The sequence below is a fragment of the Eurypyga helias genome, unplaced genomic scaffold (assembly GCF_000690775.1).
Source record: "Eurypyga helias isolate BGI_N326 unplaced genomic scaffold, ASM69077v1 scaffold401, whole genome shotgun sequence".
NCBI classification, from domain to species: Eukaryota; Metazoa; Chordata; class Aves; order Eurypygiformes; family Eurypygidae; genus Eurypyga; species Eurypyga helias.
In genome coordinates, this window is record NW_010231245.1 from 85,245 (window position 1) to 110,839 (window position 25,595).

Sequence of the window (25,595 nt, forward strand, 5' to 3'; positions counted from 1 at the left end):
ATGCTTGCTTTAGGAATGTCGGCTCTGATTTTGCTATATCCCTATATAGAAGGCAGATGGTACCCTACGTGCAGCCCTATGATTTCATTGGTCTGCTTAGACATGAAAAGCAGTATTTAGTGTGGCCTAGCATATTTGGGCCCTTAATATTTTTAGTGTGCCTTTGAATGTATACAGCAGATTATATTCAGTTTTGCTTACAAAGTGATGAGAATTACTATAAAAATTTGCAATAATTTCTTTATACATCAAAGAGTACTGATTGACTTTCTGTCATACCTTCGCTTGCGTGACGGTCCCTAAAAATGTTCTTGGGATGGACGCTAAAGCCTTCTATGTCATGCACTGAAGATGCTCTCCGTATACTACAAATGCTTTCCTTTGATCTGGAATGAGTTAGTGGATTGCTTGTTTGTATCATGTCAGGGTAAAGTCTGTCCCATTGTTGTTTAGGTGATGAATGGTCAAGAGGTCCTGATATATTAACCAAAGGTGAACATTTAGTGGGTTGAATCAGTGCTTTTGTATCATCCACTTCTGAAGGACTACAACTTTCTTTTGTAGGTGATTTAAAGTGCTTCATAGCCACTGAGTCATCGCTGTGCTTAGATGAATCGACTATCACTGCATCAGGGTCTTCCTGCGGTAAGGACTGCTTTCTGTACGTTAAAAGTCTCAATCCAGGTAACCGGAATCCAAAAAGTCTGCCTACATGTAAATACATGCAAAAGAAGAAAATAATACATATCAGTTTCTTGTCAGAAAAATCTTTTTTTTTCCCCCCCCCCCACACAGAGAGTGCATAATAATAGCTATAAAAAATGGACCCATTCCTATGGAATTTACAATGCTTAGTAATGAAATGTGTAACTATGGAAGTCTGTTGTAGTGTTAAAGGATTTCATACTTCAGCCAGACCTAAGTTACTGAGCTCAGAAAAGGGATAGCAGCATTGATTCTACAGTCTGTTTTAAAAGAGATAAGGTTATCTGTTCTGATGGTCCTTCCTAAATTAAAAATCTATGCCTCTATAAAAGACTGCTAGAACACATTGAACTACTTTGCTTGGTAGCTGTTATCCTGAAATGAGTGTTTGTGGATTTCATTATTAGTGGTACTCCAAGTGCTTAAAAGTGTACTGCTGATTCATTGTTTTATTGGCTACAAATTAAACTGGGAGATACCAGTGTCAATCCTTCAGGAAACAAAAATAAGTTTTGTATCAGTTTTGCCACAAGACTTACCAATACTTACATTTTATGATTAAATGAAACATTTATTTCAAATGAGTTTAACATGAAAAGCAAAAGAACATGCACGAAGAAGAAAACCGTGATACAGCTCTCAAGGCTCAATTGCACATATGCTTATCTTACTATTATCTTTTGTACATTGCATGCGTGTGAGCTTAGTTGGACTTGGTATATTGAATGGCAGGATAGGGTATTCTGAGGAAAACTAATAACTTTGTGTAACAGTAAGAAATATCAGTAGCTGAGAGCAAGTGTAAAATATGGTGCAAATAAAGAAAACATAGAGGAAGAGCTGTAAAATCTACAGACTGTCCCTCTAAAAAACCAAACCCAGATAACAAATATTTTAAAATATTGTGCAATGCAACTCACAGATGGAAGCACAGGGACTTCTGATGTACAGAAAACATAAACAGTTTAGGAAAAAAAAATGCTAGAACAACTTCAACAAAATAAAATTATTGAAATAATTGGAAAGGTCAGATGTCATTGTATAAACAGTCTCACTTATCTAATAGCTTCTTGTCACTCATCACTTTGCTACATGAGTGTTTTCCACATAGCAAAATGATTTCTTGGAGCACATCCTGAAATGTCTTCTTATTTTCTCTTACTGGGATAAGAAATTCTGTTTGGGAAGAGCCTGTAGTGATAGGACAAGGGGTAATGGGTATAAATTGAAATCAGGGAGGTTTAGATTAGATGTCAGGAAGAAATTCTTCACAGAGAGGGTAGTGAGGCACTGGAACAGGTTGCCCAGAGATGTTGTGGATGCCCCATCCCTGGATGTCTTCAAGGCCAGACTGGATGTGGCTTTGAGCAACCTGGTCTAGTGCAAGGTGTCCCTGCCCATGGCAGGGGGGTTGGAACTAGATGATCTTTAAGGTCCCTTCCAACTCTAACCATTCTATGATTCTATGATTCTATGATTTAATTTTTTTTCAGTCAGTTTTAATTGTCAGTATTTGTAGCTAGCTAATATTCAATAATACTTAGAACTGAAATTTATCATCCCATACTGAAATGTTTTGAAACAGTCTTTCACTGACGCTTATGCCCAACAGTAAGTGCAGAGCAAATGATGGCACAGCTTAATGATCTGTTTTAAAATAAATGTCCTATATATTTAGTATTGAATTTATGTTGAAATCTGAATGAATGAAAGTGGGAGTGACCTATTCTTCCTGAAGGAGAACCTGTTTAAGAGCTGAAGTTGCTATACCAGATGGCACCACAGGTCCATCTAGCACCTCTGATATTTTGCAGTAGTGGATACATGGAGGGGTTTAAGAACCACTATACTGTGTTACGTCTCCCAGTAAATTTACTGAGTTTCTGTCTATAGTTCAGAAAATTTTATAGTCAGAGATAGTGTTCATTACCCAAACTCAGTGTTTGGTGTACGTTTCTTCCATGAATTTCACTCCGTGCTTTTGAAAAACAGATGTATTTTGAACTGCAAAGCATCCTATAGGAAAGAGTTCCAAAATTTTAGCATACCTTTATGAAAAAGTACCTCCCCTTGCTTGCTATAAACCTGTTGCCTTGAGGAGGGTACTAGTTCTTATGATATAAAATATAGCTAATAATTGTCTTCTTTTTATAGTCTCAATAATGTTGATAGCTTTTTATGTATCTGTTGCATTCCTCTTTGTATACCTCTTTTCCAAGCTGAAGAATGGTAGTGTAACTGTATTGTGTATCTCTTCTCACTCTTCTCAGTTCCTTTTCATTTTAAATGAAATAATTTTTGACTATGCCATGACCTACTCCCAGACTCAGGGATCAATGCAGTGACATAACAGCTTTTTGTTTGCACGTTTTTTATCCAAGCAATTGAAAACGTATTGAATAATAAAGAACCCATGAGACTCTACTGAAAACATCTCAATATTTAGAAATCTGGCCATTGTTTTCCCCCTATTTTAAAGTTTAAATCCATGTAACAATCTTTTTTTTTCTTGACAACTTCTGAAAAAGCTTGTTGAATTCCAAATGTTTAGCACTGAATATATTACTCTATCGCATATACACACACAACAGTACAGTCAGCAGAAATCTAAAACCAGTCATACATGTTTTAAACAGCAGCTCAAGGTGCCAATTTTCAGTCTGCACAGTAATATTCAGCAGAGTGCACATTAGTAATGTGCATATTTCTTCTTACTTACTAAGTACAGTTGAACAAATTGCTTACAGTTGAAATTAGTGAAGTACATAAAAAATAGTTTTACTATTTTTAAATGCAGGTAGAATTGAGTTTTAAAGCAGTTAATGAATCAATTTTTGAAGCTTATTGCATTCAAAGTGAAACAAATACTATAATTCTCTTTTCATTAATTACATTGAACTTCTTAAAAATACCATTCATAAGTTTTTCTGGCATTGGACACTGTTAAAGGCTTTTTGCTGGCACTCTGTTTTAGTCATATTCATGGTGGTGCAGATGGTCTTTTCTGCTTCACCAAGTTAATATGACCATGTTATACTGCATTACTGATTTAGCTGTCTAACTGCAGTTCAGCTGGAAAGAATACCCCGAGAATTTTGCTTCTTGCTGACTCTTGGGCATGAAATAGAAAACTTAAATGAGTAGCTTTTTGCTATTCTTCTATAAACTGTAATAAATGGTCTCAGAGTTAATATCCCTATTTCCTGCTTTTTAATTTGAATATTCTTTAGAGGAGGAGTACTGTTCTTCTTCTTCAGTATACAGATAATGAGCTATATGATGTGTTAGACATTCCTCTCTCTCCTGCAGAACTGCAACTAAAGCTATCAGGAGACTCATTCAGAATTTGTGTAATTTACATCACAATTCCTGGCTCAGTAATAATACAATTTGTCATGAAGCAAAATGTGTGACCTAAGGGCCACTGTCACAGGATGGACCAGCATGGTCAGTGGAAGCTTTCCTGGCATACTGTGTATGGGATAAAATCTTTTGTTTGAAATCAGAAAGCCCCTGTTTTGTGTAGGTATGATGCCAGAACTTATCTTGGCTTACAATACTAAAACATTTTTGAGATGCAACTAGCTATTTACTATAAATATAAGTATAATGTTACATTAAAATCATTATGTTTTATTGAAGTTGAAGACTAGATTGCCAAGTTCTTCTTAATGCTGAGTCAGAGATTTGTATAATTGTGGCTTGCTAAAGAGCAATAGAGGAAAGCATTCGAGTCTGAGTCACAATTCCAGGCTTACATTCCACCTCCTCCTTTCAAACCTTGCTTCACTGAATAAGTAATTTGCAAATAAGTTAATCTGTTGGTTTTATTTATTCTTTGTGCCATCTGAGCTACCCCTTAGTGTTTCTAAATAGTAGAACTCTCTCCAAAAATACATTGCAGATAAGGACACTTCTAAACTGTTGGCAGATGTAATTATCCCCAAAGTCAGAAATTCAAATAGACTTTTCTTGTTTTCTGAAAACCTTTTTTAATTCTGTCTCATATTTTGGGAGATCAAAGGAGGAGTTATTTGGAATTCATAGAAATAAAATGTTTTGGTTAATAGTTTTGTGAAAAAAAAAGTGTAGAGAAGAAAGCTATCTTGATAAGAAAAATTAATAGCTTTACTTTTCCATAAGTGTTGAAATGGGTAATGTTAACATCAATAGAAAATTGAAATTCTGAAACCCTAAATACTATCATACAGAATTTTGTCAGGGAAAAAAAAAAAGAAAATTGGTTCCAAAAAACTTTATTAAGAGTTATGTTAATGATTGCAAGTTTCCTGCCCCATCAATACAAATTTCATTTTAAAAATGGGGTATTCCAACAAAACCATACCTGAGTAAAAATTTCTTTAGTAGCCTAATACACTGGAGTGGCAAGTAATTCCCCTATTAGTTCTGTGGAAGCATTCTGTAACAAGGAAGGGACATGATATTTGGCCTGAATATTGCCTTGCTACAATCAGGGTACTTCTCAAACTTCTAGTGATGAAAATGTATACTTACATACCCGATACAGTAGCAAAGTCAGAGGAATGCCTACAACTGTGGGAACTTAACTTTCACTACTATTTGTTCAGTAGTTATAGGATGCTATGTGCTCTCCCAAAGCCTGTTTAGCCCATGTCAATGCACATGGGATTCCTGGTTTCCTGAGCTCTGCAGAACAGTAGCCCTAAGAGACAGCACCTGGGAGGTCATGATGGCTCCTCAAAGCGCTGTTCAGCCGTTTTTTGGAGAATCTGTAGTAGCATTATTACTTTCATGAAGAAGCAGAGAAGTAGTTATCCAGAAGCCTATATCTGAAGCTGCTTTCGGATAAGTCAACCAAAGGGAAAAGAAGTAGTAGCTGGTCTCAGGCTCCTTTACTGGGACTCTCAAAATTCTCTAGATTTAGACTTTCCAAAACCAAATCAAAGACAATCAAATGCAGAAAGAGTTTGCAGAAGATACACATTAAGTGAGGTGTATAAACTGTCAGAACTGTTTCCTGGTATGACATACAACCTAGCCTGGGCTGAGAGCTAAAGCAAATTTGGGGCTGCCTATGTTGCAGTACAACCTGTTAACTCTGGCACAGTGTTGAAGGAAACCAAGCCTCAGATAGATAGTTTTATCACAGTGGATGACTGGTCTGGCTCTAATATGAAACAGTTATTTTCTTAGTGTACAAAATTAAAGAATACAACATACGTGTCCAGAAATATCAACTTATTCTAAACAGAGAGAGATTTCCTTTATAAAGGCAGGTAAGGTAGGTCGATTATGACAGGCTATTTTCAGATCATGGGTTAATTCAACATTACTTTTGTTCTGAAATTTCCCCAGTCAGTGTGCAAAATTACTTTCACAAAAGGAGCACAAGTCAGCTCCTTCCTGAAAGATATTCTGATAATTGAATGCCTACTATCAGGGAATTTTCGAGATCTCGGTTATCAGAAATACAGACACAGGCAATTATTGAATTGCTGCTCAAAGGGTTGGAAATACGATCTAACAACTCATGCAACAGACTGAGGGAAGCAATTGCTTTTGAGAAACGGAATCCCTAAACACTGACAGTCTGAAATAGCAGCAAATACTTGACTGTACTCTAAGTGAACACTGAGGCATGTGATGCTGCCTTATTCTCATCTGGGGTCTGCAGGCCTTAGCATAGAGAATTACAGCAAGAGCCGTTTATGTTTTTTTCAGATCTTTTCCCCCAAATGCAGAGAAGCATTTATAAGTGTATAATTTTCTTGCTCTGCTCGTTAAATAATCTTCCTTTCTTTTCTGGCAAGAAAAGGAAGGTGCATCCAATTATTAACTTTGATGTTTAAATTTATAATTCTCAGATACTGCATACACACTTTTTTTTTAATCCTCTGGTATGGTCTACTTTAATTTTGGCACTTCAGTTCTTTTAGTTTTTCTAAAATTTAAGGTTGCACTTGAGTTCCATCAGTTCTATCTATTAGTTACAGCAACCTTCTTTATGTCCCCTTCTAAGAGAGAAACTTGTTTAATCTCTGTGCTAGTGATGTCACATTTAGCCTTTAGGCTATACTTCTCCTAAAAAGTACTATTGAAAATGGCTAAGAGATTAATATGATTTCAGATACTCCTGTCTACAAGTAGGCTGCTGGGGTAGCCTGTCAAAACATGAAAGGAAGGGAATGAAGTCTCTGGCTACATGTAGGGCTATGCTGTGTGTGGCTGACAGTGAATTTAGTTTGAACAATATTCTCGGGGTCTTCCTCAAAAGATAGAATGGTTATATCCTTGAATGTTGGTATGAACCTGTATATTCACCTGTCTGGTTTTCTTCCCATTTCTTCGTAGAGGTGTCATTTTATTAATCTTATTAATTATGTTAAGATTATAGAAATTACAGTGTTTTTGTGAAAAAGCCACAAAGAAAGAGAATTTTTGGTCCACTCATAAAGAGATTTTACTTCATCTATTTTTATTTCTTAGGCATAAATAAAAGTGGAAAACAAGAAAAAAAAGTGCAATGAAACAAAATAGCAATCATCACAACAAATATTATATGCAAAGAATTCGTCAACTAGCATAATATTTTGCTGTCTTGCTGAGAATATGGTGTTTCTTTGGTAGCTGGAAAAAATAATTCATTCTATCTATTAAATCAAGTTGTTATCTTCTCAAGAAATTCTCAATCCTTCATCACCTTGGTTGCCAGATTTCATAGATTAAAAAATATTGCTTTTATCTGAGACAGGAAACACACAACTCTCTGTATGTTTTAACACTGAATTTACATATCGCTACCAAATTCCACAGTGTATTTTGTCTCATATATTGATTGGAATTTTTTTTTACACTCTGCATACAGGAACCTTCAGTGATAATAAGCTGAAAAGTATCACTACATTTGGATTTTATGTGTCATATAATTATACTGAATTTAATATTTTAGCTGTTATATGTATAGTTTTGCAGAAATAAGTATTCAGAGAGTGGGAACAAAAGCCATATTTTGATTTGCACTCTTCTAGAGTTACATAAAATGTAATGAGATCTTGAAATAATAGAGCCAGAACAAAACAATAAAAGGACTTTAGTAGATGGATTTTTAGAAGATAGATTTACCTGAAGAAGAGCCACTTGAAAGGTTGTTACCATCTGAAATACAATTAAATGAGATTTACAAAAGACTTCAGCTTAAAAAGAAACAGGTTCAAAAAATAAACAGACTATTAAGAAAAGAAGGTAGAATATCACATTTCCACATATTTTAGAAGCAAATTCGGGTAGCTTGAATTCATATACAATATAGGTAATCTGCAGAAGAATTGCTCTAAAAGTACATGACTCTTCATTTGGAAAATGAAACTTTTGAGAACTATTCCATTAAGAAGTACTTTGATAATTACAAAGTTTGTCACATAGATCAAGATATGCTTCCAACTACCAAGTTTTGAAGTTAGCTAATGTTTCAGACAGCAAATTAAATTAGGTGTATCCAGACTAACGTGCTATTTCTCGTGAAATGGAAGCTCTTATAATTTCTTAGTGATAATTTCTTTGGTAGCAAATTCCAATATTGTTTGGAAAAAACTTGTTGAAAGAATGAATAATACATAATCTCCTTTGGAAGAAAAGTCATTATTGGCTGACACTTGTTCAGAATATGGCCTTAAAGAATTTTCATATTCCTGACAGGGCTCACTTATTTCATGTCTTCATGGGAAGAACTCCTCAGACTCTGTGTCTTTGCTAATCCTTTTCAGGTCTTGAAATGCCCAATTTTCTGGATGCTATGCTCCTTAAAACAGTCAAGTAATAATGGTAGGATTCTATGCCTGAGAAATAAGACACAGTGGTGGTGAACTCTCTTTTTTTTTTTCTGTAGATCTATTTGCTTACCTTAAAAGTCTACTCCATGTTGAATAATAAAACCAACAAAACATATTCCTTCTTGAAGGATTCAAATCCATTTGAATACTTTTTTTTCTGCTATCTAGTAGAGTCGTCTTTGTCTAAGCTTGAGATACCCTGATAGTTTTGATTTCTCGCTCTTCAAGGTTAAAATCTTTAATTTGATTTAATAAGTGCACAGATGTGTTAAGTTCTCTGTGCTAGTTCTTATCGTGAATAATAGAGACTATGTCTCTTTCTTCCATCAGAGAATGATGCAAAAATCACTGCCTTTATACTTTCCTGAGGGTATGTACTATAATGTGGAATGACTTTGCAAAATTGTTCTCCTAGCCTTCAAGTTCTCTCACAGAACCCACTTGTTTCAGATGTCCTGAAAGGAACACATAGCTAGGAGACATGTTAAAAATGAAGAGAAATACAGGACTGGACAAAACCTTCTGAATCTAGTTCAGTCCAAGAATCCTTTTCGTACTCACTTCTCATACTTAGTATGTATTTATTTAAATAGCAAAAGGAAAATTTGCAGGGTCTTTGCATAGCCAGACCATGTGTTCCTTTTCCTGTCTAGTGTGTACAAGTCACCTCCACTGAAAGCTGTGTCATTCTCTTTTTGGTTTGTAATCTCTTTAAGCAGAGATTGCCTTTTTTTATTGAATGCTTGTACAAGGTACAGTACAATAACTCTGTGATCCTAGCTGTGAGAGGCTGTAATGCAAACAGCTAATTACCGTGGCTAGAATCCAGGGAGGCTTCCTTTCTAATCTGAGCCCCAACAATAACCATCATGAGGAAACAGAATTATACACACCCCACTTGTATTTCTCTCTCTGTAAAAAAAAAAGACAAATAGAATTTATTTATCTTTAATGGCTGTTCTGTTAATGAGGCAGTTAGGTATTTGTGGAGCACTGAAGGTGAAAGTACCAGAGGTACTTTACCTTTACTGGTGATTGGCTATATTCCTTTGTTAAGAGTTCGACACTGTCTCATTTCACCTAACATTCACTGTAATTTACCTGGGAGACAAATACACATACTGACACTGAGGATGTGAGAACTGTGTTGTGTCAGAACCTTTGTCCTCATGGACACAATTTTTCTTCACTAGCCCTCACTTAGGATGAATTTGCTCCCAGTGGTGTGTCTAAAAATAAGACCCTGGACAAATTTCTCATTATATTTTGGGCAAAGTCAGGAGTTTACTGTTGCTTCTATGTGCCATGTTCTATGTGGCAAACTTGCATGCATCAAAAGGTATACAACATTTCATGACAATGTTGTTCAGATATTTTAGAAAAAAATACATGCTTGCCTCTCACTCAAGTGCTATGCTTACTCATATAGCAAACTGTTCTGCACAGAGGAAAACAAATACCTTCTTGTGAGTTAACTCTTTGACTTAAAGGAAAGGCCTGATTTGAATTTCAGTTGTGCTTGTTTTATTTATAACTTCAGTGGATGCAGTAATCTCTACTCCTGAGACGTAACTCCATTGCTAGGACAAGGATGGAGACAAACCTGGTGAAGTGTAAGCCCCTTGCTTGAAAGGTCTTCTGATTATGGTTTTCACTATTCTAAGAATATTATTAGCCTGTTCATTTTGTTTGAACCTTCTCCAAAAAGCATGCATTTATTGGAGGTGTTATAGATCCTCTAATTTCCTTAGAGGAAGAAACACAAGAAATGATTCCAGAATGTCTTTAATAGGCTTATAGATTTTTGAAGTGATAAAATGATAAGACAATCCTCAAATATCCCTCTTTGGCAGCATGCAACTATATACTTAAATAACTTTCTGGACTTTCTCCCATAAGGTGATGAACACTGGGTTTGGGAACCAGTATTAGCTTATAGGTTAGTACTTCCAGCTAGTCAAAATGTTTTGAAGTTAAATGAACAAAACTCGTGATAAAGATACCTCATCTTACTTCAGCTATTGTAGCCTACATATTAATAGGAGTTTTGCTTTAGACAGAACTGGAGTAAATGTTAGAAAAAGCACTTATAGGTCAGTAAAAGATCAGTATGCTCTAGGTGGAGCAGAAAATGAAGACAACTCAGAATTAAAGTTCCAAAAGGTTTTTCTCACCTTCTGCATGTGTGTATATTGCTGATTTTCTCTGTGTTCAATCTGTGTCATAATTGACCTTGATATTTTGCAGTTACTAGCTTTACAGATGCAAAGTATTTGACAGCTCTGAAGAATGGAATCAGGTGTCAGGAACTAATATTAATTTATACCACTAGTTCCATAAATTTCTGTAAAAATGCTTCATTGAATTGGTTGAGTGGATGAACATGCCAGATTGGACTGTTTGACAGATTTGGGAATAAAATCGGGTACTTAGATTTCTTTCTTCAACGGATGATTTAAAAGTCGTATTTATATACAGAAGTTGCAGTAGCTTAACACTATTATGGAGAGTTTAATGAAGTCTGTACAACACACTGTACAGGAATTCTTATCTTATTTTGGCTAAGAACTATTACTAGTAGATAAATATAAATGAAAATTCAGTGGTGTTCACAGAGCTTTTTGGTAAACTGGTATGAAATCATATCTCTTCTTAATTTAGTTAATTGTAGAAAATAGAAAGCTTTTTTTTTTTTTTACAGTGAGACTAACAGGAAGGAGTTCTTTTTTTCTAAATGCATCTTGCTATATATATCTATTATTTATGTGTTATTTCAATTGGAGCTGAAAATTTTATACAACTTTGACAAATGGTTAAATTCATGAAAATTTATGAAAAACACTTCTGGGAATAATTTTTTATCACCACAGTAGCAATCAAGCAAATATTAGTGTCTTATCAGCTGTGACAGAGAACTGTCGGTAAGAACTGTTATCGTATGAGCACAATCCACTTTTAGTGCTTATGTAGCTCAAAATGTTCGGTCTTAGAAGTTTAATATGCTATATAAATATCCTTTCAATTAAAAAGCAGGTATTTATGTCTTCATGCAATTCACAGATAAAGTGAGGTGTTTTTATTTTTGGGTATAGGAGTTAATTTCTGGAATTATGAAACATTTACATGATCTAAGAAAAGGCCACACAAAAAGCAATCAAACTTAGTAGAAAAGACTTGAAGTGAATGAATAGAATTTTCATATCTCAAAATCAGACAAAATCTGGAAAAAGTGGTTGGATGATGAATGGTCACCTATAGCAGAAATAATTTTCTATAAGTCTCACTTTAACTGAACAATGTACAAGTATAAACTCACTAGAGAAGAGGATGTTACCCAGTCATGGAATAAGTGCTTATAGAAGATTTTCCTCACCTCTCTGGATATAAAGATGGGACAGATACAGTATTAAATACATTTGGTTAGAAGTTTGAACAAAAATATATGACGTGTTTTGGGTTATTTTTTTTTTCTCAAAAAGGAGAGAGTTATATATGAAAAAGACTATCTTTGTTTTACTAGTGAAATAGCATATATTGAAAAAAAGAATTGTGGCAAAACACAGAAGTAATGAAACAGAAAAAAGTGAAAAATAGGTTGGCTGTGATTTAGTAGTTCTTTACAGATTTGGTGCATACTAGGATTTTCCAAAATTTAGCTATCTGCTTACACAAACACTGGTCAGACTGCCACAGAGAACTGATGATAAATTCTTGCAAGGAAGAATAAAGAGAACAAAAGGATCAGCTGAAAGGGTTTTTGCACTGCTATTGTGAAACCAATATCTTCACTTTCCACATTACTGCCTATTCAGCCTTTTGCTGCATATGAGACAGGAGCTCTTGAAGACCAGACTAGAAAGAATTCTATTTATACTTGAATGTGGTCATCAAACTCCTGGCAACATACTGGTGTTTTTTTGTCTTTTTTTTAATAATCTATTATTATCATACTCTCCCAAGCCCAGTGCTGAATCAGAACTTAGGTGTGTTAACTGTCATAATGGCACATAACAAAAGACAGGATCGCTGTCTCAAAGAGCTTACAAACACTGTTTAAAATATCTGTCAGTATTCAGCTGGTAAATTTTTAGTTTTCTACCTTCCAGTGCTAAATGTAGTCTCTGAGCTCAACCTAGCAAATGTCAGTTGCCTTCCATAGGTCTTTAATTTGTCCAGAGGGCCCTCAGCCCTTTAACAGATTGGAATTCCTCTTTTCTGTTAGAGCCTTTGAAAACGGAATGCACTGTGTGTACAGCATGAAATGCTTTTTTCTTACACTGTGGTAGATTTCAGTCATGACATGCACTGTGATAAGCGGTGTTCAAAACTCTTGGCCTCACCTAGCAAGATAGATGTTTTTAGAAAAAGGAAAACTTTTAAGCTTTTTCAGAGTTACACTTGATAAATTTTATGTCAAGACTTAATAAATCAATTAGAAGAAGAATGATAATATGGAAGAGATTTCTTATTTTCTAGGATCAGGAAAAGAACTATGATCTTTGTGTTTCCTATTCACTTTTAGGTCTTCTCTCCTGCAACCTGACACAGTCATTTTCATTTGCTCTTGCGTTGAAAAGACATTCTAATATGAGAAAGCTCAATCTAAGGAGCTCTGGAAAGAAATCTTGCATGATCTATGTACTTCTGGGTAGTAGATGTTAATGCCATCTGAAATCTTTTGTCATTAACTGTTGCTTATCTGGGTTGTTTGTCAGGAACGTGTTGCATGTGTTTATGGCTGGTTTCCTATCTATTTTTATTCTCTAAATTGGTTGCTGGATTTAAAGGGATTTTTTTCTTTGCTTTTTAATTTTTTTTTTCCTGAACCAGTATCCATTACTGCCCATTTTGTGTGTGATCCAATGAAAACAGATCACCTGCTTTACCAGTTGATGTATGTTCTAAATAGAGCAAGATGATGAAAAACTAACCTCCTCCTAGGGAGTCTGTTGTTTGCTTTTCTTATGATGGGAACATGACTTAAAAAAGATGTCTTTACTGGTAAATATTCCACCTTTTTTTGTGACTTCTTTTTGTTTTTAAAATTTCAAGGTTTTTGCTTGTTTGAATTAAAATCCACCATTGGACTGTACACAATATCTTGCAGTTATTTCTGGATATTTTGCACAGGTTGGCCTCTTTCTTGAGAATTGCCTCTGCCAAGATGAATTTTTGGCTATGTAGCATATTTTGTATCATCATTCTTCCCATCCTGCCTACATAATAGCCTGCTCTGAAACCACAAGCAACTAGGTAGGAGTAAGAGCAATCATGTGCGTGCTCTAGTTTCTGTCAGTTTCTGGCATCTGGCTGAACCCACTAGCAGGAAAATAGTTCAAGTCATCTTTCTTCACCTTATTTTGTACCTTGATCTTTCTCTATTACATACTAAGCTTGGAGCCCCAACTATTCATTTTTCAAGAACTCTCAGCAAGGAAATCCCCTGTGTATGTCAGGTGTAAATACTGTAAAACAAGACAAGGATGCTTTGACTAAGTGGTTTTTTTTTTTTTTTCAGTTGTCCTTTTTAGCAGCTTTTCACTTCAAAATACGGCAAGTGACAACACATGAAAACATACAGTGATGTATCAAAGACAGCAAACCAAAAAGCTCTTTCCCCCCTCCCACCCCAACTGGTATTTTACCTTTTATTTTTTCAATAAAATCACATTAAGCATGGACTAGCTGAACAATATTATTTATGTTATAAACTTATTTTTAAAATCAGGAAGTAAAGTTTTCAGAATTCACAAAATCATTGCATCCTGAAATAGAAACAGAATATGAGTGGGGTTTACTTGGTGTAATTTTTATCATATATTTTTCTGATGGAATTTTTTCTGATACCCCTTAACGGGATTTTTTGCCAGAACATTACTAGACAAAGTTTTTTCTTGGTATCTCAAGAAAAATGAAAAATACTGATGTAATGGTTATTTAAAAAAATTACCAAAACCAAAACCTGAAAAGAGAATATGAAAACGAAGCATAAAAGCACAAGATTTTAAATATGCATTGTAAAGAGAATTTACAAAGGCTCTTTGACCAACGTGATATTTGGTGAAAAATATTAATTTGCAGACTGCTAGTTTCTATTAATAGGAATTTTCCTTTTCACAGTCTTATATCTACTGCCACTGTAGGCTGCTATGGACGTAAGTGGAAAGATGTTTGCCCATCTGGAGTGATTCAGTCAGAACTCTTTCTCCATGCTTAATGAAAATAGTAATTTTACTATCCCAATTAGTGCTAGAAATAAATTTCAAACTTAAAAAATGTGAATAATATGGCAATATTATGAGGGATTTTTTGTTTATGTATTTTGTGACAGACAGAGTTTTAGTGAAATCCTATGCATTTTGTCCAGAAGATTCAGTGCAGAAAAGTCTAGGCTATGGATAATGGCAAAGACTGCTTTCCTCAGAAGGACCTGGTAATGCTATTATATGTAAAACTACAGGTCTGCTTCTTACAATCTTCTCAACATAACTAGCAAAAAAAAAAAAAACCCAAAAAAACCAACCAACCAAAATAAAACAAACCCCAAAAACCAAAAAAACCCAGCATGTTATCACTTCAGGTAGTGCATAGTGCTTGCATTGGGAAAATTCTCCCTTTGCTTCTTACAATGAAGATGATACCAGTCTTTGTCTCCTATCTAGAGATAGCTGAAGTGTTGATTTAACAATCAGAAAACAGAATCCAGGTCCCTTTATCACATTAACATTGAAGATTATTACACTGTGAAAAGGTATTTTCCAACTGTTGCTGAGCCAGCTGGGGGAGAGTGTTAATGCTCACGGTGTGAGCATGCTGTGCTTTACTAAGAGCTTGTACAAATGGGGATGTGTTCTGGGAAATTTTGCAGTAAGAGCAGATTACATGAGTGCAGATGCAGAGCAGAAGGATCATGTGCTATTGCTGCACAGAGTGAAGGTCAGCAAAAGAGCACACGTTCTGCAAATAATGGGACAGAAAGCTACATAGCCTAGCTGTATAAGAAGTGGACTTTTGTTTTGTGTAGAGTTCTCTGGTTTTGACAAGAGTTCCATTCCAGAGTAAAATAAAACCAAAAGCATTTCCTGTATATCCAAAAACTGTTAAATCCTTCAAGCAAATCTAAATACTTCAATTTGAAAAAATCAGGAAGTCTGATTATGTTTTAACTTTTTTCACATATTATATTTTCTCATCTAATTTAACCAAATCTTCCACCAACTATTTTTTATTTGGAAAGGAAAATAGAAATATTCTATTTTGAATAGGCTAAGGTGAAATATTTGGGTTACATAATTTTTTTTTAAAGTTTTCTGTTCATAATCGATTGTTGTCAAGGGTAATGCACTTCTGTGAAATGTTTTACTTCTAATGAATTCATATTTCCTAGCAGAAATCTCAAGTTAGTAATACCAAAGATCTGATAGATTATCTTGCCAGCTTTATAATAGGCTTGCTACCTTTAACTTATTATTTTGAATTTTATCTTAAATGAGTTTGGCAATGGGGATTGCATCTTTTCTTTGGTATCATTATTGTCCAGGTTAATTACTCTCCCAGCTAAGAGTAGAGGTAAGCAGACAACTTTCAGTTAGTAACTTACGATTTACAAGTTTGGACGGCAATATTGGCTTGCACTTCTCTGGAGATGCCACATTCTCTTCATCTGTTACATACTCAAAGTTAATAATAAACATCATCGCTACTCCCTCTTGATTTTTCACTGGAATTATGTGGGTGTTGCAAATGAAGGTAGATCCTGTGGATGGAGGAAAAAAATGAAAGAAATACATAAATGAAAGGAAACTTCACTATTTTTTCTCTCCAATAATTCCAGTTACATCAGCAGATAGTGAAGAGTGTTTCTTTGAATTTAATGGCTGAACATCAAACATTACAATGTAAACAGGAACACTTTCATAGAGAGAAGTGTATCTTTGATAGTTAATTAGATTATTACCTCTTTCACAAGAATTTCACTTTCTGTTTTTTATTCACTGGAAGTACCTATAGAGACAGACTAGAATACAGAGACATTTAGCACCAAAAGTAGCAATGCGAACACTGTTCCAACCACAACACTAGCGAAGAAAGCAGAACCCCATTCTTCTAAATGTCAAGCATTCTTTAAGCTTTTGGTCCTATTACAACAGGATGAATCATGCATTAAATATTTATGGGTGTAAATATATCACTATTCTTAGTTTAGCTCTCAATTTTTTGGGGCAGTATAATGTTTAGGTTTCTTTTAAAAATGATATTTGTTATCTGATCCTACGGGGCTTTATATTCTACCACAAAAAACTTCTAAAATGTATGATAATTTTCAATAATCTTCAGAAGTATTTGACTTACTTTTATATACAAGTTGAAGTAAGAATTTTAAATTACCTTAGTTTTCATATACATGGAGCATACTCAGAATCATAGAATCATAGAATCATAGAACGGCTTGGGTTGGAATGGTTTGGGTTGGAAGATACCTTAAATATCAACCTAGTTCCACCCCCCAGCTGCCATGGGCAGGGACACCTTCCACTAGACCAGGTTGCTCAAAGCCTCATCCAGCCTGGCCTTGAACACTTTCAGGGATGGGGCATCCACAACTTCTCTCGGCAATCTTTCACAGTGCCTCACCTCTCTCATAGTGAGGAATTTCTTCCTTAGATCCAATCTAAATCTATGCCATTTCAATTTAAACCCATTACCCCTTGTCCTGTCACTACAAGCCCTTGTAAAAAGTCCCCTCCCCAGCTTTCCTGTAGGTCCCTTCAGGTACTGGAAGGTGTTATAAGGTCCCCCCAGTAGCTTCTCTTCTCCAGGCTCATCAACCTCAACTCTCTCAGCCTGTCTTCATAGGAGAGGTGCTTGAGCCCTCTCATCATCCTCATGGCTCTCCTCCAGACTCACTCCAGCCGGTTGATATCCTTATGTAGAGGGCTCCAGAGCTGGATGCAGTACTGCAGGTGGGGTTTCATGAGAGAGCAGAAGAGGAGAGTCATCTCCCTCAGACTGCTGGTCCTGCTTGGTGCAGCTTTTGGTGCAGCCCAGGATACAGTTGGCTTTCTGGGTGCAAGTGTACACTGCTGGCTCATGTTCAGCTTTTTGTCTACCATTACCCCCAAGTTCTTCTCCTCAGGGCTGGTCTCAAGCCATTCTCTGCCCAGCCTGTGCTTGTGCTTGGATTTCCCTGACCTATGTGCAGGGCCTTGCACTTGGCCTTGTTCAACTTCATTTGCACAGGCCCACCTCTCAAGCCTGTCAAGTTCCTTCTGGACGGCATCCGTACCCTCCAGTGTATGGACTGCACAACATACTTTAGTGTCGTTAGCAAACTTGCTGAGGGTGCACTCAATCCCTCTGTCCATGTCACCAATAAAAGTGTTGAATGGTCTTGGTCCTAATACTGACCTCTGAGGAACGCCACTTGTCTTTACTTGGACACCAAGCCATTGACCACAACTCTTTGAATGCAACCATCAAGCCAATTCCTCATCCATTGAGTGTTTAATCCTTCAAATCCATATGTCTCCAATTTAGAGACAAGGATTTCATGTGGGACAGTGTCAAATGTTTGCACAAGTCCAGGTACGAATGAACAGGTATGAACAGAAGGTGTAATTTTTTAACTCTTCTGGTACTCAGGGTGTTCCTGTTTAAATGTCTAATTACAGATTTAAAGAATTCTTTGTGTTAATTCTTCCAGTATAAGTCTTAGGAAGTTTCATTTGACAAGGTCATTAGTTTTGATTTAATTCCTTCTATTAACTTAACAGAATATAGTGGTTCCAAAAATAATATGATTGCTGTAAGCAATACAATAATGTGCTAAAAGCTTCATGGAAGCACAACTGTGAGATGGTGTCTTTCCGTAATAATTAGGGACTGGTTTAATGTACATCATCTGCAATTTATGCATTCAAATGCAGTAATCACTGAAACTTGACAGGCTGTGCAGTTTGAAAAAAACAGATCCTGATCTGGGTTATACAATTTTATTTATTTATTTTTCCTCCATTGAGGCTAGAGATAGTAAAGATTTATATCATTATAACCAAGATCAAATTCTGGTTCTTCATATTTAATGCAGTACTTGCTATAATGCGGTATACATAGCAGTTTGAGCTATGTATAAAATTGACATGCTGGCCTTTAAGTTTTGCAGCTGTACCTTCAATCCATTTAATAATACAGTTAAGCTGTGTCACTTGCCACAGTTGCCATGGTTACAAGCTCAATGACTTAGTAAACAGAAAATAAGCAATTTAAGACTGTTCTATTAGAGCTAAAAATAGAACTACTGCAGGCCAAGCATTGCAACATAGACTGGTTAAACCGAGGGCCTGAAGAGAATTTAGACATAATCTGTATGTTTTTAGCTAACTAATGAAAATACATATTGAGTTAAAATGATCAAAATTATATTTATTGATTCCTTTGGAAGGAAATACTATTTCATTATATAGGCTATGTTTTGACATGCAGATTTATAGGCTGAGCAGATATTCCCCATTTGGACACCTTTAACACAAAGGACTGAAGGTGGGGCTAGATGAGGCATTCATGGCTTTGAGTAGCACTGAACTGCAATGGGTCAAGTGTTTATGAGGTTTTGCAAACAAGGATGACAAGGAGCCTCAGACTTCTTTAAAAACTTTCCTGTTTTTGAAGGCAAGCATATTTCAGTTCTAAAAATGCTTCCCACAGTGCTAAGTAATGACACTATCTCCTGTTTACTTAGAACATTCTGCCCTCAAGCATTTACAAACCTCATTTGTACTGGAGCTAGGGATCTGCATCTCTGGGGAGATGCAGAGGCTGTTTAACAGTCCACAGTTTAAGAATGTGGCAAAAAGAGCACAAAGTAAAAAATTTAAGGAGTATGTAGAAATATTCTGGGAACAAAAAATGGGAAATATTCATATCTGGTATAATCCGGATTAGTTTCTTTAAAGACCAATTGCACCAGCAGACTAATGAGTCCAGTGTAGTTCATTAGTCTGAAGTTTTTCCAAGACACCTGGACTTTTTAAGAGACATAGAATTTTGCTTTTTGTAAATGACTGGAATTGGAATTCCAAGACTTAACCAAAATAAAATCCCTTTTGCAGTCACTGTTACTGTTCTTTTTGGTACAGAAACTGTTATCTGCTATACACTTACCATATGTATCTCTATTGAAATGGCAATAAGGAAATATAAAATAACAAGGAAGACCCTAATGTGACTGAAAAATAAGAGTTGGGTACAAAGGAAGAATACTAGCAAATTTAAAAGATAACCTTTGAGCTGTTGGAGATTCTAGCAATAATAATATTAAGAAGCAGCTTGTGTATAAACAATCTTATTCAGTATTTGCAGTCTGGCATTCCACTGCTTTTCATTATATTCGGCATGTTTTCCCTGGTTTGCCTCTCTACTGAATATTTCGAGAGTAAGAAATGCTTCTGATGAGCAATAAAAATGGTAATGAAGTTTTTGGAATTTGCATTTTTCATCTAACGGCACAGGGCAAGTAGATGATACAGTCAGAATAACTATGAAAATTATACCTTTATAATTAATAGATTCAATATCTAGCAATATATCAGGATTTTCTAAAGATTACTATTGAGGAATAATCGTGAAATATCACCTCTCTTGTTATCATTGTTGATAACAAGAGATGATAAAGAAGAAAAGCTGGATATTTTCTTCTCAGCTTGAATTCCATGGCTATAAGGCCCTAGGTTTTTCTGCCTATGACATTTTAAAGCACACTCATTTAATTAAATTAGTGACTAAACATCCATATGTGAAGAAAAGATTCTGCCCCCCATATGTTGTGTTGATATGATGTATGATTTCTATAGTTATATATTCAACAGTATGATTTCACAAGCCCAGACAGGCTGTGGTGAAAAAAATAGCTCCCAAACTATATGCGTAAGTGACAGTAAATATTTAACAAATAAAGATTTAGTGTATATTAGGGTTATATAAGGATATGTTGCACCATTTGAGCAATTCCGGTGGAAAAAAAAGCCTATTTAAATATCTGGCTGCATAGTGTTTGAAGCTGACTTGCTTCATGAGAGCAGTACAAAGCATGCACATCAATCCAATTAATATGCTTCATCAAATCTATTTACTTTTCCAGTGATTTTCTATAGAAGATTTTAAGATAGTTTTTTATCAGACTGAATCTTCTAGAGACAACTGCAGCCATTTATTTGAACTGTAGTAGTTCCATTTATGAGCAATTGGGGGAACTTTACAATTAATATAACAGTGAAGGCATTCTAAATTGCAAGAGCCTCCATTCTGATATACAAAAACTCTGACAAGTAAACTTTGAAAAATGACATATCCCAAACAACTATTTTGATGCAGCCTTCCTGGGAACAAAATTTTCATGGGCCATTATATATATCCAGCTCAAGCATCTCTGGAAAAGAGGAACTGTGGCATTTAGGTATTGTTCTAATTCTACAGAAGCCCCATATTTCACACAATAGGGCCACTTGAAAATCTACAGGATGTCTCTGCAGGCCAGTTGCCCTGAATAAGTCTGACAGTTGCTATCAGCATTTCCTAATTAAAAAATTCAGATGCTCCTAGCTCAATCACCATTTGAGGGCTGCCTTCACTGGAGCTAAGACTGGTTCCAACATATTCTGTAATAAATCTTTGCTCGCTGTGCCAAAGCATTTATGACTTTTTAGATATTTTGTGTTAATAGAACTGCTGTGGATGACTGACTAAGGCTATAGAAAGAAAGATGTTGTGTATGTCCTCTTGTGTGCATATATGAATTTCTGCCAAGTTGACCTCATACAAGAGTTTTCTAGGATTATAATAATTTTTTACTGCTGCAACCTACAAGTAGTCCAGTGTAGGTATCTGTACAATCCATAGACACTTCTGCCCATTTAAAATTGAAGGTGAGAAGGAATAAATCAAAACAAAAACAACAAAGAACCAACAACAGCTTGCCTATGAGAACAAGACCAAAGAGAGTTGAGGCAGAGGTATTGAACATGTTTCCACAGCTAGGCAGTCCTGTTCTCTGAAGACAGCTCTGAATGAAACATTTCTGCACTGTGACAGTTTTATGATAATATAGGGCAAAGAGAAAGAAGCTGGGTATTCTTTGCAGTTTCATTAAACAATCAGCATGTTTATTTTGTAAATAATTACCCTTCACTTCCCCTGGTATGACTCACATTTTGTCATCAAAATGAATGCTCAAAATGCCTTCTCTCAGAGGCACAAAATAGAACATATTAGTTACAAACATAGAGTTTATAACTTACATTCAGTTTAAACCCTTGAACTATCAATTATAGTAAAAGTGCAACTAAATACATTTCATACTACATTTTATACTAAGCTTATTCTTAGTTCTATCACTATTTTACTGAAAAGACCACTGAAAAATCTGCACATTTTGTTATTATTGAGGTGAATTATATTTTTTTTTCATAGGTTCATTTTTGACTACTTTGACATTATTAGAGTCTTATCACTGTTATACTAAGTAGAAAATTAATATTCCTCTGATAGGAAAGCATTGACTTTCATAAATACAAATAACTTCCTTCTTTGTACATCATTCTTCGTGTTTCTTCCTTTATATTTCTTCTTTCATAAATATGAAGTTCTTCCATACTGGGGCAGGTCTCAAAGTTGGTTGCTCTGTTCACTCAGGTCCAGAGCAATACTTTTCCAGTCAGAGAATAAAAAGAATTTAGTGAAATGAATTGTATATTCTGGTCTTGGGAACAGAAACACTGACCTGCTTTGTGTAGGCATTTAGGATGGCTGAGGCTGTGGGTTTTGTCCACTATAACCAGCATGGCAAATACAAGTAGTAACACGCCTCTTAGGAGCATATGAAATGCTGATAACACAAGTCTTGCTCTCTAGCCCAGACTTCTGTTTATGATCTATTTTCTTGCCAAATGCTGGCAGATAAATGAGTGAATCTGGACATGCTTCTTATATGGACTTGTGTGGACAGGTCACAGGGACAGTGTGGTAGATTAATTAGATGGAAGGCAGAGTGGGAAGGGGGAGACAAAATCTTAGGAAATAAGGCAGTCTCTTGCACACTGCTGGTAAGACTTTTGCATTCTTGAAATGACCCAGGGATAAACAGAATACACATACTTGAAGCAGCTTCATGTGTGATCTTCTGAAATCGTGACCTTATTCCCTGTTGTTCCATACCTACTTTCAGCCAAATTTTAAAAACGAAATGGAAGCAAGCCAAACCTTTTTTTCTATATGTTGTCAAGATTCTAGTAGCAAACGGGTTAAAGCCTTGTTTTAGCAAGCAAGTACTCTCACCAAGCTGTGAATGGTGCAGAGGAATGATACCTGAAAATGACTGGTAATTTACTAATGAGACCAGTAAAGCAAAGCACCTTATGTCCTTGAAGTGTTATAAATAAGGAAAAGGAAATTGGAAAAAACCCCCAGTACCCAGTGAATATTTGCTCTGCCTTGTGTGACTTCTGTGACTTATCACTCAAGAAAGTCTTTTTACGCTTAAAATTCAGAAGTCTATTTACCTCTGGTTTGAGGTCCACTCTAAGCAAACAGGGTACTTAGTTGAGCTTTTGTTGGCATTTATGGACAATTGTGCTGGGGATGTGTGTTGAATATTCAAGCACAAGTCAGTTTGTCAAATATTGAGGGATGATGTATATTGTTATGTGGGGATTCACCATAACCAGTCGAGGCCTGAAAATCTATTCCTTTGTGTTTCTATTCAAGCACAAGTCAGGTATAATGCAGCATGTCACAGGGAATCTTGTTTTCAGTGGACTTACTGGAAAGGTTTGCTTTCTTTCTCAAATCATACGAAGAACTCTATTCCTGCAGTGTTATGTTGAAGATAGTCATGTGAAGATCCTGCAGAATTTCACATTATGTTATGTTGAAGAGCTCCAAATGCCTTTGCTAGCCTATTTCTGTGTCAATTAAAACTATTTACTAATAAATTTTCACAAATTAGTCTGCCTGTTTATATAATAAAAATGAGTGGACAAGTGACTGAATCTGCCCTGAGAAAATTGCTCAGCTCTTAGTGAGGTAGAATCAGATCACTGGTGATAGATACCACATAGCTACTTGCTCAACTCAGTAACAACACCATGAAAGAAATATCAGACAAATATTTCTGTCTGGTTTTACCTGCAGCTCTTTGCATCTTTACACTTGATGACATTTATTCGGATCTTGGGAGACATCTGAACTGTAAAGACCCTGTTTAAATTTTGTCAAAACTTTGGCTCTAAACAAATGGCTTTAAATTATCCTTGGATGTTCCTTTCCTCCCCACCTTCCATTTGTTATGAGGCTGCACTCATGAGGAATAGGAGGAAACTTGATGCTAAGACTAAAGATGATAATATTTATAAACATAAAGAGCATCTATTCCAGGAATCCCAGGCTGCATTGCAAACATTGCCTGTTGCTGCTCTTCTCAGTGTATGGGTATTATTTTACTTTCTTCTAAAGGTGGTAGGACTGAGCCAGAAAAAGAAAAATGTTTTATATAAAGCTGCATCAAAAATTAATGAAGAAACTAAGGGCAACAGAAAGAAACTGTTGATCCCATTTTCATAACTGAATTAGTAGAAAACAGACCCATAATATTACAATAGTGTATTTCCACACAGAACATTCAGTAATGGGTTGTACAATTCTCTTTATCTTTTACCTGTATTTGCTGAGATGTGTATTTATGTCACCAGTTTCCAATTCCATCTGACTAAAAGGAGCTACCTTGTGTGGCAAGAATGAGGAATTCACAAGCTTCCCATTAAACTTGCTGCAGATTTATCTGTATGACTGTCTCTTTTAAAAGATTCATTGCAGAGAACTACTAAAAATAGATGGCAGGTTGAAATGTATTATATCCCTTTTCAATTGAATAGCTATTTTTAAGGGGGATGGGTAGAGACAAGAAGGATATATTTGGCTGATATTTATAAGGGAGCTTACAGTGATTAAATAGAACCTGTTCCTTTCAACATTTCACTCCACCCTCTATATCAAATAGATATTCATTCTGTCACTGAAATTGTTGCTGATACCGAGATTTGATTTATAGGACTGATGTAGGTCTTGTAAGGTATTAACCTACAGTGTTTAGAGGTGAGGGAAGAATTTTTAAACTAGCATGCTAAAAAAATAATCTTCTGGAGGCTGTGGACAACTTCATTATTGCACTGTCTTATATAAAAATCTCATTTTCTCTTCCTTTAATCCCACTTACGAGATAATTCAATTGTTAGATAAATACCATTTAACTGCTTGCTCTAGCATTTCTTATGCTACTGCATTGACACAATTATTGCTAACCTCCTGATTATAATATCTACACCTACACTAATAGAGCTAAGGTGATTAATTGTAATGCTGAACACATTTTTACATGGGAGGATAGTTTCCTAGTGCTTTGTTGTTTAAGCATACGTAAATATGTACAGAAGATATAGGGCAATTAAATATTTGGCAAATAAATAAAAATGAAAAATAAGCAAGCAGTGATGCTAAATGTCTATAAAACAAAGACCAAGAAAAGAGCATAGAGTGTAAAATGTTTAAAACTGTAAATGGAAGGGTAAGGATTTTTTTAGATTCCAGGCTGCATGTAGAATAATTTTTAGAAAACTACAGGTGGTGCAGAAATTGCAAGATAGGCTTTTTTCCTTCAGTTTCAATACACACTAAAACTACATTTGTGTTTTGTTAGAGGGAGATTCTCTAGAGCACAGACTGTAGTCAAGAGGCCCAGTTCCTACTGTCAGTCTTGAACACTCTCTCAAACCGATCTTTTGCACAGATACAGCTACATGCATAGTGAGTGGGGTGAAAACTGGGTCAGAAAGTGTTTCCTGGGTGGGTTCTCATTACTGGCAGATTGTATGTTCAATCGTGAGTGTAACTTGGAATCATTTGGGCCCTAAAACCTCTATGACACATTGTCTTTTACTTTCAGATAAATACAGCACATAGTACTTTCTGAAAAGTATTATCTCTGAATTGTTAATATTTCTGTCTTTGCATATACAGTCAAGTATCTTGTGC

General features: G+C 35.5%; 1 protein-coding gene across 1 annotated transcript in view; it reads right to left on the reverse strand.

Moving 5' to 3' along the window:
- Window positions 1-17,881, reverse strand: part of KCNH7 (potassium voltage-gated channel, subfamily H (eag-related), member 7) — a 93,427-nt gene extending 75,546 nt beyond the window's left edge. Inside the window, exons 1-4 of the mRNA XM_010160968.1 lie at window positions 17,803-17,881; window positions 16,117-16,272; window positions 7,810-7,842; window positions 280-708 (exon numbers count right to left, since the gene is read on the reverse strand). Of these exons, the coding sequence (XP_010159270.1) occupies window positions 280-708; window positions 7,810-7,842; window positions 16,117-16,272; window positions 17,803-17,881 (697 nt within the window). The remainder of the gene's footprint in view (window positions 1-279; window positions 709-7,809; window positions 7,843-16,116; window positions 16,273-17,802) is intronic.
- Window positions 17,882-25,595: the final 7,714 nt, after the last annotated feature.